Source organism: Cervus canadensis, chromosome 32 (genome assembly GCF_019320065.1).
Source record: "Cervus canadensis isolate Bull #8, Minnesota chromosome 32, ASM1932006v1, whole genome shotgun sequence".
Classification (NCBI taxonomy): domain Eukaryota; kingdom Metazoa; phylum Chordata; class Mammalia; order Artiodactyla; family Cervidae; genus Cervus; species Cervus canadensis.
Genome location: NC_057417.1, coordinates 14,944,737 through 14,959,854, shown reverse-complemented (window position 1 = coordinate 14,959,854; position 15,118 = coordinate 14,944,737). Strand labels below are relative to the sequence as shown.

The 15,118-nt window shown below is 37.0% G+C and overlaps 1 protein-coding gene across 1 annotated transcript in view; it reads right to left on the bottom strand.

The window, feature by feature from the left end:
* The window catches only part of LOC122433542 (phospholipid-transporting ATPase ABCA3-like), a 273,275-nt gene that overhangs the window by 163,682 nt on the left and 94,475 nt on the right, over window positions 1-15,118 (bottom strand). Inside the window, exon 11 of the mRNA XM_043456580.1 lies at window positions 7,860-7,997. Coding sequence (XP_043312515.1) covers window positions 7,860-7,997 — 138 coding nt within the window. The remainder of the gene's footprint in view (window positions 1-7,859; window positions 7,998-15,118) is intronic.

Sequence of the window (15,118 nt, the reverse complement as noted above, 5' to 3'; positions counted from 1 at the left end):
AAAGTATTCTGTCTATGTTTTCCTCTAAGAGTTTTATAGTTTCTGACCTACATTTAGGTCTTTAATCTACTTTGAGTTTATTTTTGTGTATGGTGTTACAAAGAGTTGCAATTTCATTCTTTTACATGCAATTGACCAGTTCAGTTTTCCTGTCACCACTTGTTGAAGAGATTGTCTTTTTTCCACTGTATATTTTTGTCTCCTTTGTCAAAGATAAGGTGTCCATAGCTGTTTGGATTTATCTCTGGGATTTCTATTTTGTTCCATTGATCTATATTTCTATTTTTGTGCCAGTACCATACTGTCTTGATGACTGTAGCTTTGAGGTATAGGCTGAAGTCGGGAATGGGAGAAAATGACAGCAAAAAAGATAACTGACAAAGAATTAACCTCCAAAATATACAAGTGTTCCATGCAGCTCAATACTATAAAAATGAACAATTCAATCAAAAAGTGAGCAGAAGACCTAAACAGACACTTCTCCAAAGAAGACATACAGATGGCTAATAAACACATGAAAAGATGCTCAATGTCACTCATTAATATAGAAATGCAAATGGAAATCAAAATGAGGTATCTCACCAGTCAGAATGGCCATCACCAAAAAGTCTACAAACAGTAAATGCTGGAGAGGGTATGGTGAAAAGGAAAACCTCTTACACTGTTGGTGGGAATAAAAGCTGGTACAACCACTATGGTGAATGGGATGGAGATTCCTTAAAATACTAGAAATAAAACTGCCACATGACCCAGCAATCCCACTACTGGGCATATACCCCAAGGAAACCAGAATTGGAAAAAAAACACACATACCCCAACGTCCATTGCAGCACTATTTACAATAGCTAGGGCATGGAAGCAATCTAGATGTCCATTGGCAGATGAATGGATAAAGAAGTTGTGGATACATATACACAATGGAATATTACTCAGCTACAAAAAAGAATGCATTTGAGTCAGTTTTAAGTCAGAAAGAGAAAGAAAAATGCCATATATTGGCACATATATATGGAATCTAGAAAAATGGTCTCAATGATCCTACGTACAGGGCAGCAAAGGAGACACAGATGTAAAGAACAGACTTTTGGACTCAGTGGGAGAAGGAGAGGGAGGGATGATTTGAGAAAATAGCATCAAAACACATACATTACCATATATAAAATAGATAAGCAGTGCAAGTTTGATATATGAAGCAGGGCACCCAAATCTGGTGCTCTGTGACAACTTGGAGGAACAGGGTGAGGAGGGACGTGGGAGGGTGTTTAGATGGAGGAGACACATGTATATCTATGGCTGATTCATATTGATGTATGGCAAAAACCATCACAATATTGTTAACTAATTATCCTCCAATTAAAATAAATTAATTAATTTTAAAAACACTAGAAGAAATTCGATAAAACCAAGAGTTGATTCTTTGAAAGGGTAAACAAAATTGATAAATCTCTGTACAGTCTCATCAAGAAAGGAAAAGAGAATATCCAGTAAATATAATTAGAAATTAAAGAAAAGAAATCACAACTGATATCACGGAAATACAAAAAATACCATAATAATAATATGAAAAATTATATGCCAATAAATTCAACAGCCTAGAAGAAATGGACTTCTCAGAAACATGCAGCTGTTCAAAACTGAAGGGCTGAATCAAGAAGAATTAGATAACTTGGATGGGTCAATCACTAAAAAAAAATAGTATCCATAAAAAAAAAAAAAACTCCCTACAAACAAAAGTCCAGAACCTGATGGCTTCACAGGCAAATTCCTCCAAACATACAAAGAACTTGTACCAATTTTTCTCAAACTCTTCCAAACGACTGAAGAAGAGAAAATACTTTCAAAGACATTCTGTGAAGCCACCATTACCCTGATACCAAAACCAAACAAAGACACTACCAGAAAAGATTACAGAACAATATCTTTGATGAATATTGATGTGAAAATTGTCAAAGTGTTGGCAATTGAGTTCAACAGCACATTTTTAAAAAGATCACATACCACAACCAAGTTGAAGTCATGGCTAGTTCACAATGATGGTTCAACACATGCAAATTCATCAGTGTGAATCACCACATCAAGATAAATCAAAAACCACAAGATCATCTCAATAGCTGCAGAAAAAAGGCATTCAATAAAATTCAACATCTGTTCATGATTAAAAAAAAACTCTTACCAAAGTAGGTATTGAGGGAACATATCTCAACATAATAAAAGTTATTTATGGCACACCAACATCCAATATGATACTCAGTTGTGAAAACTGAAAACCTTTTTGTTAAAATTCCACTCTCACTACTTCTTTTCAACACAGGATGTAATTCAAAAAGTTGCATGCAACCCTATCTTCATGGTAGCAATATTCCTAATAGCCAAGACATGGAAACAACATAAATGCCCATCAACATATGAATAGATAAAGATGATGTGGTACACATACACTATAGAATATTACTAAACCATAAAAAGAATGAAATAATGCCATTTGAAACAACAAGGATGGACCTAGAGACAATCATACTAACTGAAGAGAAAGACAAATATATGATATCACCTATATTTGGAATCTAAATTATGACACAAAAGTGCCTACAAAACAGAAACAGACCCCTAGTTCAGTTAAGTTCAGTTCAGTTACTCAGCTGTGTCCAACTCTTTGCGACCCCATGGATGGCAGCACGCCAGGCCTCCCTGTCCATCGCCAACTCCCAGAGTTTCCTCAAATTCATGTCCATTGAGTCGGTGATGCCATCCAACCATCTCATCCTCTGTCGTCCCCTTCTCCTCCCACCTTCAATCTTTCCAAGCATCAGGGTCTTTTCAAATGAGTCAGCTCTTCGCATCAAGTGGCCAAAATATTGGAGTTTCAGCTTCAACATCAGTCCTTTCAAAGAATATTCTGGACTTATTTCTTTTAGGATGGACTGGTTGGATCTCCTTGCAGTCCAAGGGACTCTCAAGAGCCACTGCCTCCGTGTGTTCCTAGTCCACTCTATGTAGTTGCACAGATGTATGGAATTCTCTGGCAACCGTGTCTTTTGCAGAGACGCAACTTTGCTGAGTTATGGATATTTTACTGGTTGTAGACTGAAGGAGAAAGACAAAGCAACATATGCTGCTATGATGCTGACACCATCCTATCATTTCACATTTGTTTTTAATTGTGACATGTGTACCATATTAATATGTTAATAACAGAAAATACTGAACATACCAATATATGGGGACCTGTACTATCTTCTCATTTTCTATAAATATAAGACTTCTAAAAATAAAATATATTTAAAGTCTATCTGTAATGGAAAAAAAAAATCATCAGCTTTCATGAGTGAGAAAAAACACTTGCCTCCTTGACCTTTGCAGATTAGGATATCAAGCAGAGTGAAAGCAGGTAGGTAAAATTAAGATAACATCATTTCACTTATTGATAATAGGAAATTCAGTCTTCCCAGGACCATGGTGGAGGATAAAATTAAATTATCCAGGGAGTTAGGTAAGGATAAAATAATAGAAACAGTAAGGTTAAATATTTTTTAGAGAAATATGTTCAAAGCCACAGAGACAAAAATTGGTTATTTTTCAAAGACCAGTAGGTACAAGTGATGGTAGAGAGGGAGAAGTAGTCAGTAAAGGAAGAGGACGAACTCTTCAAAATATCTACTATGTGCCAAGCACTGTTTGGTTTTATATACCACATCTCACAATTAACCCATAAAGCAAACCTATATGGTAGCTACAATTCTCCACATTGCAAATGAAGAAAATTAAGCTCAGATATTTTAAGAAATAAAAAATACATGGAAGAGGTGGGAATCAAACATATTTGTCTTAGAATTCATCTCTTAAACCCTTTCTGCTAACGTGAACAGATGCTGAGAAAAGGACAAATATAGAGAGTAATAGAAAATACTACATTATAATTAAAGTGCATCGTATCTACATTTTCTCCTTAAGTCTTCATCTTGATATTTGTTTTAAATGCCACCTCTCTGCTGATAAATTTCAAATGCATATCAGGCTTTAAATTTGCCTAAACTCTAGACTTCTAAACCTGGATGTTTGTTTAAATGGTACTTCAAACTTATATCCAAAAGAGATCTGTTATTTCCTCAAGCCTCCAGTTTTAAATTAAAAAAAAAAAAACTAATTCTTCTCCAGTCTTTTCCATATCAGTAAATACCACCACTATCCACTCAATTTCTCAAGTCAGAAACCCAAATCAAATGAGTTTCCTCCTTTTCCCTCAACCTGCTGCACTCTTTACTGTATTAATTACAGAAAACAGCCTTAAACTGTTCACTTCTCTCTCAAATTCACTGACACCACCCTAGTCCAAGCTGTTATGATTACAGAAACTTTCTTATTCATCTTCCTCTCAGTAATTCTCCACACCACAGTCAGAGAATATTTTCAAAGCATAAATCAGATTATGTTCTTATAGCAATCATACTCCTTTAGTGACTTTCAAATATTTTTCAAGTCCAAAGTTTATTGAACTTTACTGTGACCTAATGGTTCCTACCTTATCTGGCTTCTATCTCTTCAAACTTGTTTCAACCATTTCTTCTCTGTTTGCTCCTTCAAATACATGACAATGTTTTTTCCACCTCAGAACTTGGATTTAATGTTCTGTTTTTATCTTTTATCTCTCATTTTTCAACTCCCTGATTTATCCACATCTTTCAGATTTCAACACAAAGATCACCTTCATAGAGAGGCTTTCCTTCACTATTCCATCAAAATTACTTCTCATTCTTGTTGTATGTCCAAGTTATTATCCAATCATCTTGTTTCCCTCATGATGTAATACATCCTATAATACATAATATAATCATCTTTTTCGGAGTCTTACCATTATCCCTTCAGGCAGATTTCCAGTCAGACTTCATCATTTACTCAGTGGTGGCTTCATAGAAGGTAGCACTAGCACCTCAGCAAGCCTCATCATTACCACATCCGGTGGCTTCTCTTTCCAGGACCCAAGCAAGAAGTTTCCTGTCATGTTTCTCTGTCACGAGGTTTTTCCAGTTGCCAGACACAGCCTATGGTACCTCAGCAAACTTCTTACCATTCTCGCAGCTACAGAACCACAGCCTTCAGTAAAGTAAGTTTGACCTCATCCTTGGTAGAGAGGAAGAAATGTTTCCAAGTTTGTTCTTCCAGTGAGTACTGCCTCCTGAGTCTTAGAGGTAGTGCCTATTCTCTAATCTACTATGTCTATATTCTTTAAAGTTTGATTTATTCCTATCAGTATTTTTACCTGTTTTTATTACTAAGTTCTTTGCACTAAAATTTCTGTATTACTGGGGAATAATTTCTGTTTCCAAGCTCAACTTTGAATGATACACTGACACACAGGTTTCCGCAGTTGTTATATTGATTTGTATTGCTAGAAATATAACCTTTTTCCATATCCTTGCTACAAATACTATTGTCAAATGTTTTTATTTTAGCCATTCAGATGAGAATAGCAATCTTTTAATATGTTCTTTATTTCAGCATTCATAGTTCTTGTAAAATCTTTCTCTGCTAACTCCTATTTCTAGGTAATCTGCGTGTCTGCTTCCATGGTATGTTCCTATTCTTAGTTACTGGTCACTATCTTGCACCTCTTCACATGTCTAGTAATTCTTTATTTGTGCTATGCATTTTGTATAAAATAACCAAGGAGCCTCCAGCCATCTTCCATCTGAAAGTAACCCCTTTTCTTGATTAAATAGATAAGGGAAAGAGGTCATCAGTTACATCTAACCTGGAATTCAGTGGAGTGAAAAAACAATCGGAAGTTTAGAAAGATTTGAGCTATCCTAGTTCATTCTTACTCTGTAAGAACGGTCCTCTTAAACTTCTGATGGAATATCTTGCAGGTCTATATATCTTCAGTCCAGTAAGCCCAAAGGAGATTCTATTCTGTCCTTTATAGTTTTGAATATAGTTCTTTAGCTTTCTACTTGTTACAACTCCAAATATACCAGGTGTCTGGGGTGGGGAGGTCAATTGTGTGCTTTTCCTCCAGTGTGACTTTGGCTTCTGAGCTTCACAGGTTCACAGATTTCATGCTGCCTTTTAGAATCCTTGATCTAGTTTCCCAGAATCCCACTTAAAGCTCTCTACATCAGTTTAAATATCTCAAAGGGAAACTTGATCACATGGGACCGCTTCATGTTTCCAAAATGTCATGCCAGCCAACTATAACCACCAAAATGCTCAAGTGCCTCTTTATTTCAGTAGAGTTCTTATTTGGAGTAGAGGGTGCAGGGATTGATTCTCAGTCCCTAGTGAGAAAATAGCTACAAGAGAGAAAATGGCCAGTATTTCTAAGGTCAGTTTAAAAGGATTGCTTATTTTTCAGAACTGAAAATAATCTAGTCCTTAGAGCTTCTGCAGTTGTCTGATAAATATAATTTATCTGCTTTCTTCAACTGTTTTAAGTTTGAGTGTCAGACTACCAAGAACTTCCCTATCCTACTTGGAGGCAGGAGTACCCCAAACTGTTTGCTTACATTTCCTTTAAAAGGGAGATTTTATCTGAATATTTTACAACTATATTTCCAATACCAATCAGTTTCTACAACATAAAAGGTGCTAAGGAACTGTTTGTTGAACTTCTGAATAAATAAATAGTACATAAAAAGTCCTTGGTTCTGCTAAGTACTCATAAGTCTGGATATGCAAGTCTGGGGGAAAGAGCTAGGAAAATATGAACTACTACACAAATTAGAGGAAGCTCTCAGGGACAATGCTGGTGAAAAAGTGAAAACAGAGATGAGAAAGGATATGGGTGGTGAAATGGCTCATGTGGCTGTTAATATAACCCTATCATAAATCACAAAACTGTGATTTGAATGGACTTCCTGAGAAAATACAATGAAAATACAGTGCTACATCTACAGTGATGTGATAAAGACAGAATCATAATGCAATATGCTGGAGGCAGAGAAAACCATAATAGAATAAAAAGTCCTATCCTCTTCCTAATACCCACAAATGATTAGCAGAAATTTTGAAGAGATATATGAGTTTCCACAAATTGTGAGATTAGCGGTTCAAGTTAAGCTGAAGTATCTCCTTGAGGCCCAAGAGAATGCCATTAGACATACGGGTTACCTGAATGATACATACATGAAGTATCACCTTGAGGCCCAAGAGAATGCCAGCAGATATATGGGTTACCTGAATGATACATGCCTGCAGTTAATCCAGATAAACTGATATGTCTCAGAACATGTCCTTGCAGAACACTTCAAAAGAGGATAGTGTAAACAAATGGCCTAATATATAACTTGTAGAATAAGTAAAGCCAGAGTGGTGAACAGAAATTTGTATTTACATAACAAGTCTTCACAGTTCCAATGAAAAATTAACTCCTATGACAGAAGACTTGTAGCAGACACAGTCACCATCTATACAAAGACGAATTCTATTCAGAAGTAAATAGAGGAAAACATGGATTTTTATTTTATTTGCATAAATTTCATTTTGTCTCATTAAATAATAAGCCTGCTGACTATAACCTTTTATTAACATCATATGGGAGTAGGCTTATGGCCAGTGACAAACATTTGTTATTTTTATTGTTCAGTTGCTAAATTGTGTCTGACTCTGCAACCACATGGACTACAGCATGCCAGGCTTCCCTCTCCTTCACTGTCTCCCAGAGTCTGCTCAAATTCATGCCCATTGAGTTGGTGATGCTATCTAAACATCTTATCCTCTGCCACCATCTGCTCCTTTTGCCTTCAATCCTTCCCAGCATCAGAGTTTTTTCCAATGAGTTAGCTCTTTGCATCAGATAATTAATTTACTATGTGTTGTAAATTACTTTTCAATAGTACAGGGGAAAAGAGACCTGTAAATAATACCTTGTACAAATGTTGAATCCTGATACCAGCCGTCAAACCAACAGGTTCTTCTTCAAAATAAGCACTTTGAACTGTACTAACAACATGCATATCTTCCTTTTTCCTAATGCTTGTAGGCCTTCCAAGCCAGTAGCCTTTCTAAGAAAAGAAGAAAAACAGAATCTATCATGTGACAGAAAAATAAAATGTTCCTAAACTTGAAAACATTTTGACTCATTTCACTTCAGTTTTGAGATGGCTTGCAGCAGATAACTTGAAAGGAAATTTGGAAGCAAATAGCCTATAATTTTAATTCCTACAGAATAACTACAAAATATGCTATTTAAAATGTCACTTTAATATGGTTCAGCAAAAAGCATCCTGTCATTCTGAGTCAGTCTCTTTATTTGGACATGTGACCTAAAGATCCTTAAAGATTGCTAAGACCCTTTCAATGAATTTGTGAGTTCAAAACTGCTTTCATAAAAGCACTTTAATATATGTATTCTTTTTCATATTCTGTTCCATTATGGTATTCTCCTAGAAAATAACTCCTAGAATGTTTGGTTTTGAAGGCCAGTGGGGCTTACTTTCAGAAGTCTTAGGAGGCTAGGGGAAATAGACACTTCACTTTCAGAGGGCACACAAAAAATATCACATTCTCCAGGACCCAGAGAAGAAGCAGTAATTTGAAAGAAGCCTGGGTAATGCTGTTGGGTCTGCTAATCTTGGAGAGACCCCTGGAAAGGCATGAGGCCACTACAGCTCACCGTGTGGATACAGACACTGGTGGCAGCCATTTGGGAGAGCTTATTGTACCACATGGACACTTGTGGGCAAGCACCATTTTGGAATACTCCTTCTAGCTGATTAGCCTTAGGGCCCAGCAATGCCCTTGCCCAACAGCCTGTAAGAATCAGCTAGGCAGCAGATGGTCTACCTCCAGACTTTCTGAGCTCACAGCACCAGCAGTATGTCTCTGCCCAGCTAGGGGCCCAGGACCTGGCCCCACACATCAATGTGCAGGCATTACAAGCAGGACCCCCAGAACCATGCAGCTGGGCCCTGTTGCATCACAGGTGGGTAGGCATCAGCCCCAGAATCCCTAGCTCTGCCCACCAGTGATCCTGCTCTAGCCTTGGAAATAGTCTCACAGGGCAGTGGGTGCATACTAACCACAAGACAACCAAAGCCCCACAGCCTGTGGTCTGAGCCCAACTACCAGCAGGCCAGCACCTGCCCTAGGACTGGCTGGGCCCTGTGCCCAGCAACAGGTCAACAAAGCTTTGAGACATGCCAGATCCCACAGGCAGCTGTGTCAGGAGCCAGTCCCAGGCACCAACAGTCCAATAATAACTCTGGGATCCCTGGGTCCCACAGCCAAACCATAGGACCTAACTCTGGCTACCAGTGAACCATCACTAGGTCTAGGGCTTGGCCTTATCCACCAGTGTGGGGGCAACAGCCCCAGGATCTCCTGGACCCCACCTCCACTTATCAACGAACCAGTAACAGGCCCAGGGCTCCACAGGGTTCAGAATCCAGCCACCTCGTGACCTGGCCCCAGAAACTAGTGTTCAACAGCCCTTACCCAAGGAAGGGCCTGGCAACCAACCAGACCAAGGCTAACAAAGCCTGCCAGATTACCCACGGTAATCAGCCCACCACAACAGAAGGACCCACATAGCCTAAATAGGGGGCACACCTAGAACATATAGCTCTGGTAATGAAAGGTGAGTGTGCTGCTGGGATGCATTAGACTTCCCCTTCAAGGCCACTTCTCCAATGTTGAGAAATGTAACTAATATATCAAGTACACAGACATAAAAACAGCAAGTTAGGGAAAATTATGTGACAGAAGAATATGTTCCAAATGAAGAAACAATATAAAAACCCAGAAGAACTAGGTGAAGGGGCAATAGACAATCTACTTGAGAAAAATTTTAGAGTAATGACCATAAAGATCATCAAAAAACTAACGAGAAGAATAGATGCACAGAGAGAGAAGTTAGAAACTTTAAACAAAGAATTAGAAAATATAAAGAGCTAGCAAACAGAGATGAAGAACACAATAACTGAAGTGAAAAATACACTAGAAAGAATCAACAGTAGACTAAATAATATGGAGAAAAAGATCGATAAGCTGAGTATCAGTAAGACAGAGTATCAGAAATCATTGATGCTTAAAAAAAGAAAAGAATGAAAGGCAATGCAGACAGTTAACGATGCTTCTGAGACGATATCAAGCATACCAGTATTCACATTATAGGGGTCCCTGAAGGAGAAGAGAGAGAGAAAGGGTATAAACATATCCGGAGACATAATAGCTAAAAAATTCCCTAACCTGGGAAAAGAAACAGGTATCCAAAACCAGTAAGTGCAGAGAATCTCATACAGGATGAATTCAAAGAGGAACACACCAAAACACATTGTAATTAAAATGACAAAATTAAAGGTAGAGAGTACTAAAAGCAGCATAGGAAAAGCAATGCATAACACTCAAGAAAACTCACATAAGATTATCCACAATAAGCAGATAAGAGATACAGAAAATAATTAGATGTAAAATATAATATCAAAAACAGTAATCATGAGGGGAGCAGAGTACAATGCAGGATTTTTAAAATGCATTTGAAATTAAGAGATCAGCAATTACGTGTTTGTGTGTGTGTGTGTGTGTGTGTGTGTGTGTATGAAAGCGAAAGTTATTAGCTCAGTCTTGTCCAACTCTTTGTGACCCTACCAGGTCCTCTGTCCTTGGAATTATATATAGTGATAGTGAAGTCTCTCAGTCGTGTCCCAACTCTTTGCAACCCCATGGACTGTAGCCTACCAGGCTCTTCCATCCGAATTATATATATATATATATATTTATCATACATCTACATAAATATGTATATATTTATGTAGATGTTAACCTCGGAGAAGGCAATGGCACCCCACTCCAGAACTCTTGCCTGGAAAATCCCATGGGCAGAGAAGCCTGGTAAGGCTGCAGTCCATGGGGTCGCGAAGAGTTGGACATGACTGAGCGACTTCACTTTAACTTTTCACTTTCATGCATTGGAGAAGGAAATGGCAACCCACTCCAGTGTTCTTGCCTGGAGAATCCCAGGGGCAGAGGAGCCTGGTGGGCTGCCGTCTATGGGATTGCAGAGTTGGACGCAACTGAAGCGACTTAGCAGCAGCAGCAGCAGATAGTAACCTCACGGTAACCACGAACCAAAAATCTATCATAGAAGAAGAAAGGAAAAAAAGAAGAACTTCAAAAACAAACCCAAAACATTAACAAAATAGCAATAAGAACATACATATCAATAATTACCTTCAATGTAAATAGACTAGATGCTCTAACCAAAAGACACAGAGTGGCTGAATGGTAACACGAACATGGAACAAGACCTGTATATCTTCTTACAAGACTCGTTTCAGATGTAGACACACACATAGGCTGAAAGCGAAGGAATAGAAAAAAGGTGCTCCATGCAAATAGGTATCAAAAGAAAGCAAGAGTAGTGACATTTTATCACACGAAACAGTCTCTATAATAAAGAGTGTTATGAGACGAAGAAAGATACTACATAGTGATCAAGAAATCGATCAAAGAAGATATAATAATTTTAAACGTCTGTGCACCCAACGTTGCTGAAGCTGAAGCTCCAATACTTTGGCCACCTGACGCAAAGAGCCAACTCATTAGAAAAGACCCTGATGCTGAAAAAGGTTGAAGGCAAAAGGAGAAGGGGGCAGTAGAGGATGAGAAGGTTAGATGGCATCACCAACTCAATGGACATGAATTTGAGCAAACTGGTGTGCTGCAGTTCATGGGGTCACAAAGAGTCAGATACAACTTAGCAACTGAACAACAACGTTACTTCTATCTAGTTGATGGTTTTAGCCACCACCTCCTCAATTTCCCATCCTCCCAGACCCTGAAGCTAACCATACATTAAAAAGATTATACACAATGATCAAGTGGGATTTATACTAGGGACATAGGTATGGTTCTATTTCCACATATCAATCGATACGATATACTCCATTAACAAACTGAAAAAGAAAAAACATATAATCTCAATAAATGGAGAAAATATTTTGACAAAATTAGAATTCCATTTATGATAAAAAAAAAACTCTCTAGAAAATGGGTATAGAGGCAACATATCTCAACAATAATCCAGGCCATATATAAAAAGCTGACATCATACTCAACAATGAAAAGCTGAAAGCAGGAACAAGACAAGGATTCCACTATAACCACTTTTATTCTACGTAGTATTGAAAGTCCAAGCCACAGCAATCAGAGAATAAAAAGAAATGAAAAGAATACAAGTTGAAAAGAAAGAAAATTCACTATTTTCAGATTACATACTATACATAGAAAATTCCTAAAGTTGCTATCAGAAAGCTACTAAGGCTCATTAATAAATTATGTAAAGTTGCCTGTTACAAAACTAGCATATAGAAACCTGTTGCAATCAATGCTCAGAAAAATAAATTAAGAAAATCAACCCATTTACAGCTGCATCAAAGACAATAAAGTACCTAGGAATAAACTAATGTAAGGAGGTAAAAGATCTATCCTAATAAAACTATAATATACCATTAAAAGATTAAAAACAACACAAATAAATGGAAAGATGTCCTTTGTTCATGAGTTAGAAGAATTAATATTTTTAAAATGACCATACTCCCCAGGGCAATGTACAGATCCAATGGAATCTCTATTAAAATACCAATGACATTTTTCACAAAACTAGAAAAATAAATTTCAAATCTGTATAGAAACACAAAAACCCCAAAGAGCCAATACAATTTGAGAAAGAACAGAGCTAGAACTATCATATTCCCTCACTTTAGACTATGCCACGAAACTACAGTTATCAAGACAGTATAGTACTGACACAAAAACAGCCATATAAATCAATCAAACAGAAAAGAGAGCCTAGAAATAAACCCACACAGTTACGGTCAATTAATCTATGACAAAGGAGGTTAAGACTGTACTAGAGAGAAGTCTCTTCAATAAATGGTACTGGGAAAACTGGTGAGCTATACATAAAATACATGAGATTAGAATGCTTTCTAACACTATATACAAAAAAAAACTCAAAATGGATTAAATACCTAAATATAAGACTGGAAACCATAAAACGCCTAGTAGAAAACATAGGAAGAACACTCTAACATAAATGATAACAATATTTTTTGGATCTCTTTCCCAAGCCAGAAGAAACAAAAGCAACAGTAAACAAGTGGGACATAATTACTTAAAAATTTTTGTAGAGCAAAGGAAACTATCAACACAGCAAAAAGACAACCCACTGAATGGGAGAAAATACTTGCAAATGATGTAACTAATAAAGGGTTAATATCCTCCCCCCCAAAAAAAGCCAGCTCATATTACTCAACATCAGAAAAACAAGTAGCCCAAATAAAAAATGGGCAGAAGAACTGGATACAGTTTTTCATACAAGATATACAGATGGCCAACAGGCACATGAAAAGATGTTCAACATTGTTAATCATCAGGGAAATGCAAACCAGAACCACAATGAGGTACCACCTTACATCTGTCAGAATCAGTTCAGTTCAGTCATGTCTGACTCTTTACGACCAGAATAGCTATCATTAAAAAGAACACAAATAACAAATGTTGGTAAGAATGTGGAGAAAAGGGAACCTTCCTATTCTGTTGGTAGGAATGTAACTTGGTGCAGCCACTATGGAAAACACTATAAAGGTTTCTCCCAAAACTAAAAATACAACTAACTACAACCCAGCATTCCACTCCTGGGTATATATCCCCACAAAAGAAAAGCACTAATTTGAAAATATACATGCACACACACACCCCCACCCCCCGCCCCGCCAATGTTCATAACAGCATGATTTGCAAATGCCAAGATATGGAAACAACCTAAGTATTCATCAACATGATGGATAAGGTATAGATAGTGAAGTGAAAGTCGCTCAGTTGTGTCTGACTCTTTGTGACCCCAGGGACTGTCCATGGAATTCTCCAGGCCAGAATACTGGAGTGGGTAGCCTTTCCCTTCTCCAGGGGATCTCCCCAACTCCAGGACTGAACCCAGGTCTACTGCATTGCAGGCAGATTCTTTACCAGCTGAGCAACAAGGGAAGCCCAAGAACACTGGAGTGGGTAGCCTATCCCTTCTCCAGGGAATCTTCCCAACTCAGGAATTGAACTGGGGTCTCCTGCATTGCAGGCAGATTCTTTACCAGCTGAGCTATCAGAGAAGCCCTAAAGTATAGATGAAGTATTCCTATATATAAACATATATATGAATATGAAAATTTGTCATTTGTATCAATACTATGGAGGACACTATGTTAAGTGGAACAAGTCAGAAAGAGAAATATAAACACTCTGATATCACTTATATGTGGACTATAAAAAATACAACAAACTAGTGAATATAACATAAAAGAAGCAGACTCACAAATATAGAGAACAAGCTAGTGGTTACTAGTGGGTAAAGGCAAGTGGAAAGGGGCAATATAGGGGCAAGGGAATAAGTGGAACACACCTTTAGGTTATAAAACAATCTACAAGATATATTGTGTAGCATAGGGAATAAGACCAATATTCTATAACTATAAATGGAGTATAACCTCTAAAACTGTGAATCACTATGTTGTATATCTGAAATTTATATAATATTATACATTAATTATAACTCCATAAAAAGTAAAACAAATATAAAGTAAAATAGATTATTTCCCTGTTTACACTGTTGGTATTTTTATTGATGGTGTAAAAACAATATTGAGAAAAATTGTGATGACTTAAATGGTAGTATAAAACTGTACTAAATGTAATTTTTCACAACTAGACAAACACAGTAAAAACAATTGTTTAATTTAATTGCATCATTGAGGAAGGAGTAAAAGTAATTTTCTAAGTCTTACTCCCTGAATATGAATTTTTATTATTCTGTGTAATGAAAGGAGAAATATGCACAATGCATTTCTGTAGCAGATCAAAATATAAGGGGAGCCCTAAATTATTTCTCATTGTGTTGTGGGGTCAACTAGCCACTTTTTAAAATAGAAAGGCATTTTTACCTGAGAGGATGATAGACATAAAAATTATAGTTAATCAAGACTTGGCTATCTAATAGACATCTTTCTTACAAATTAACAAAGCAGTGCTTCATTTCAAGAAAAAGAACTGACAATATTTATCACCAATGAAAAAAATTGAGGTTTCTGTTGAAAAGTTAAATTTTTTAAAATTTTTATCCACTCTTGTGTAA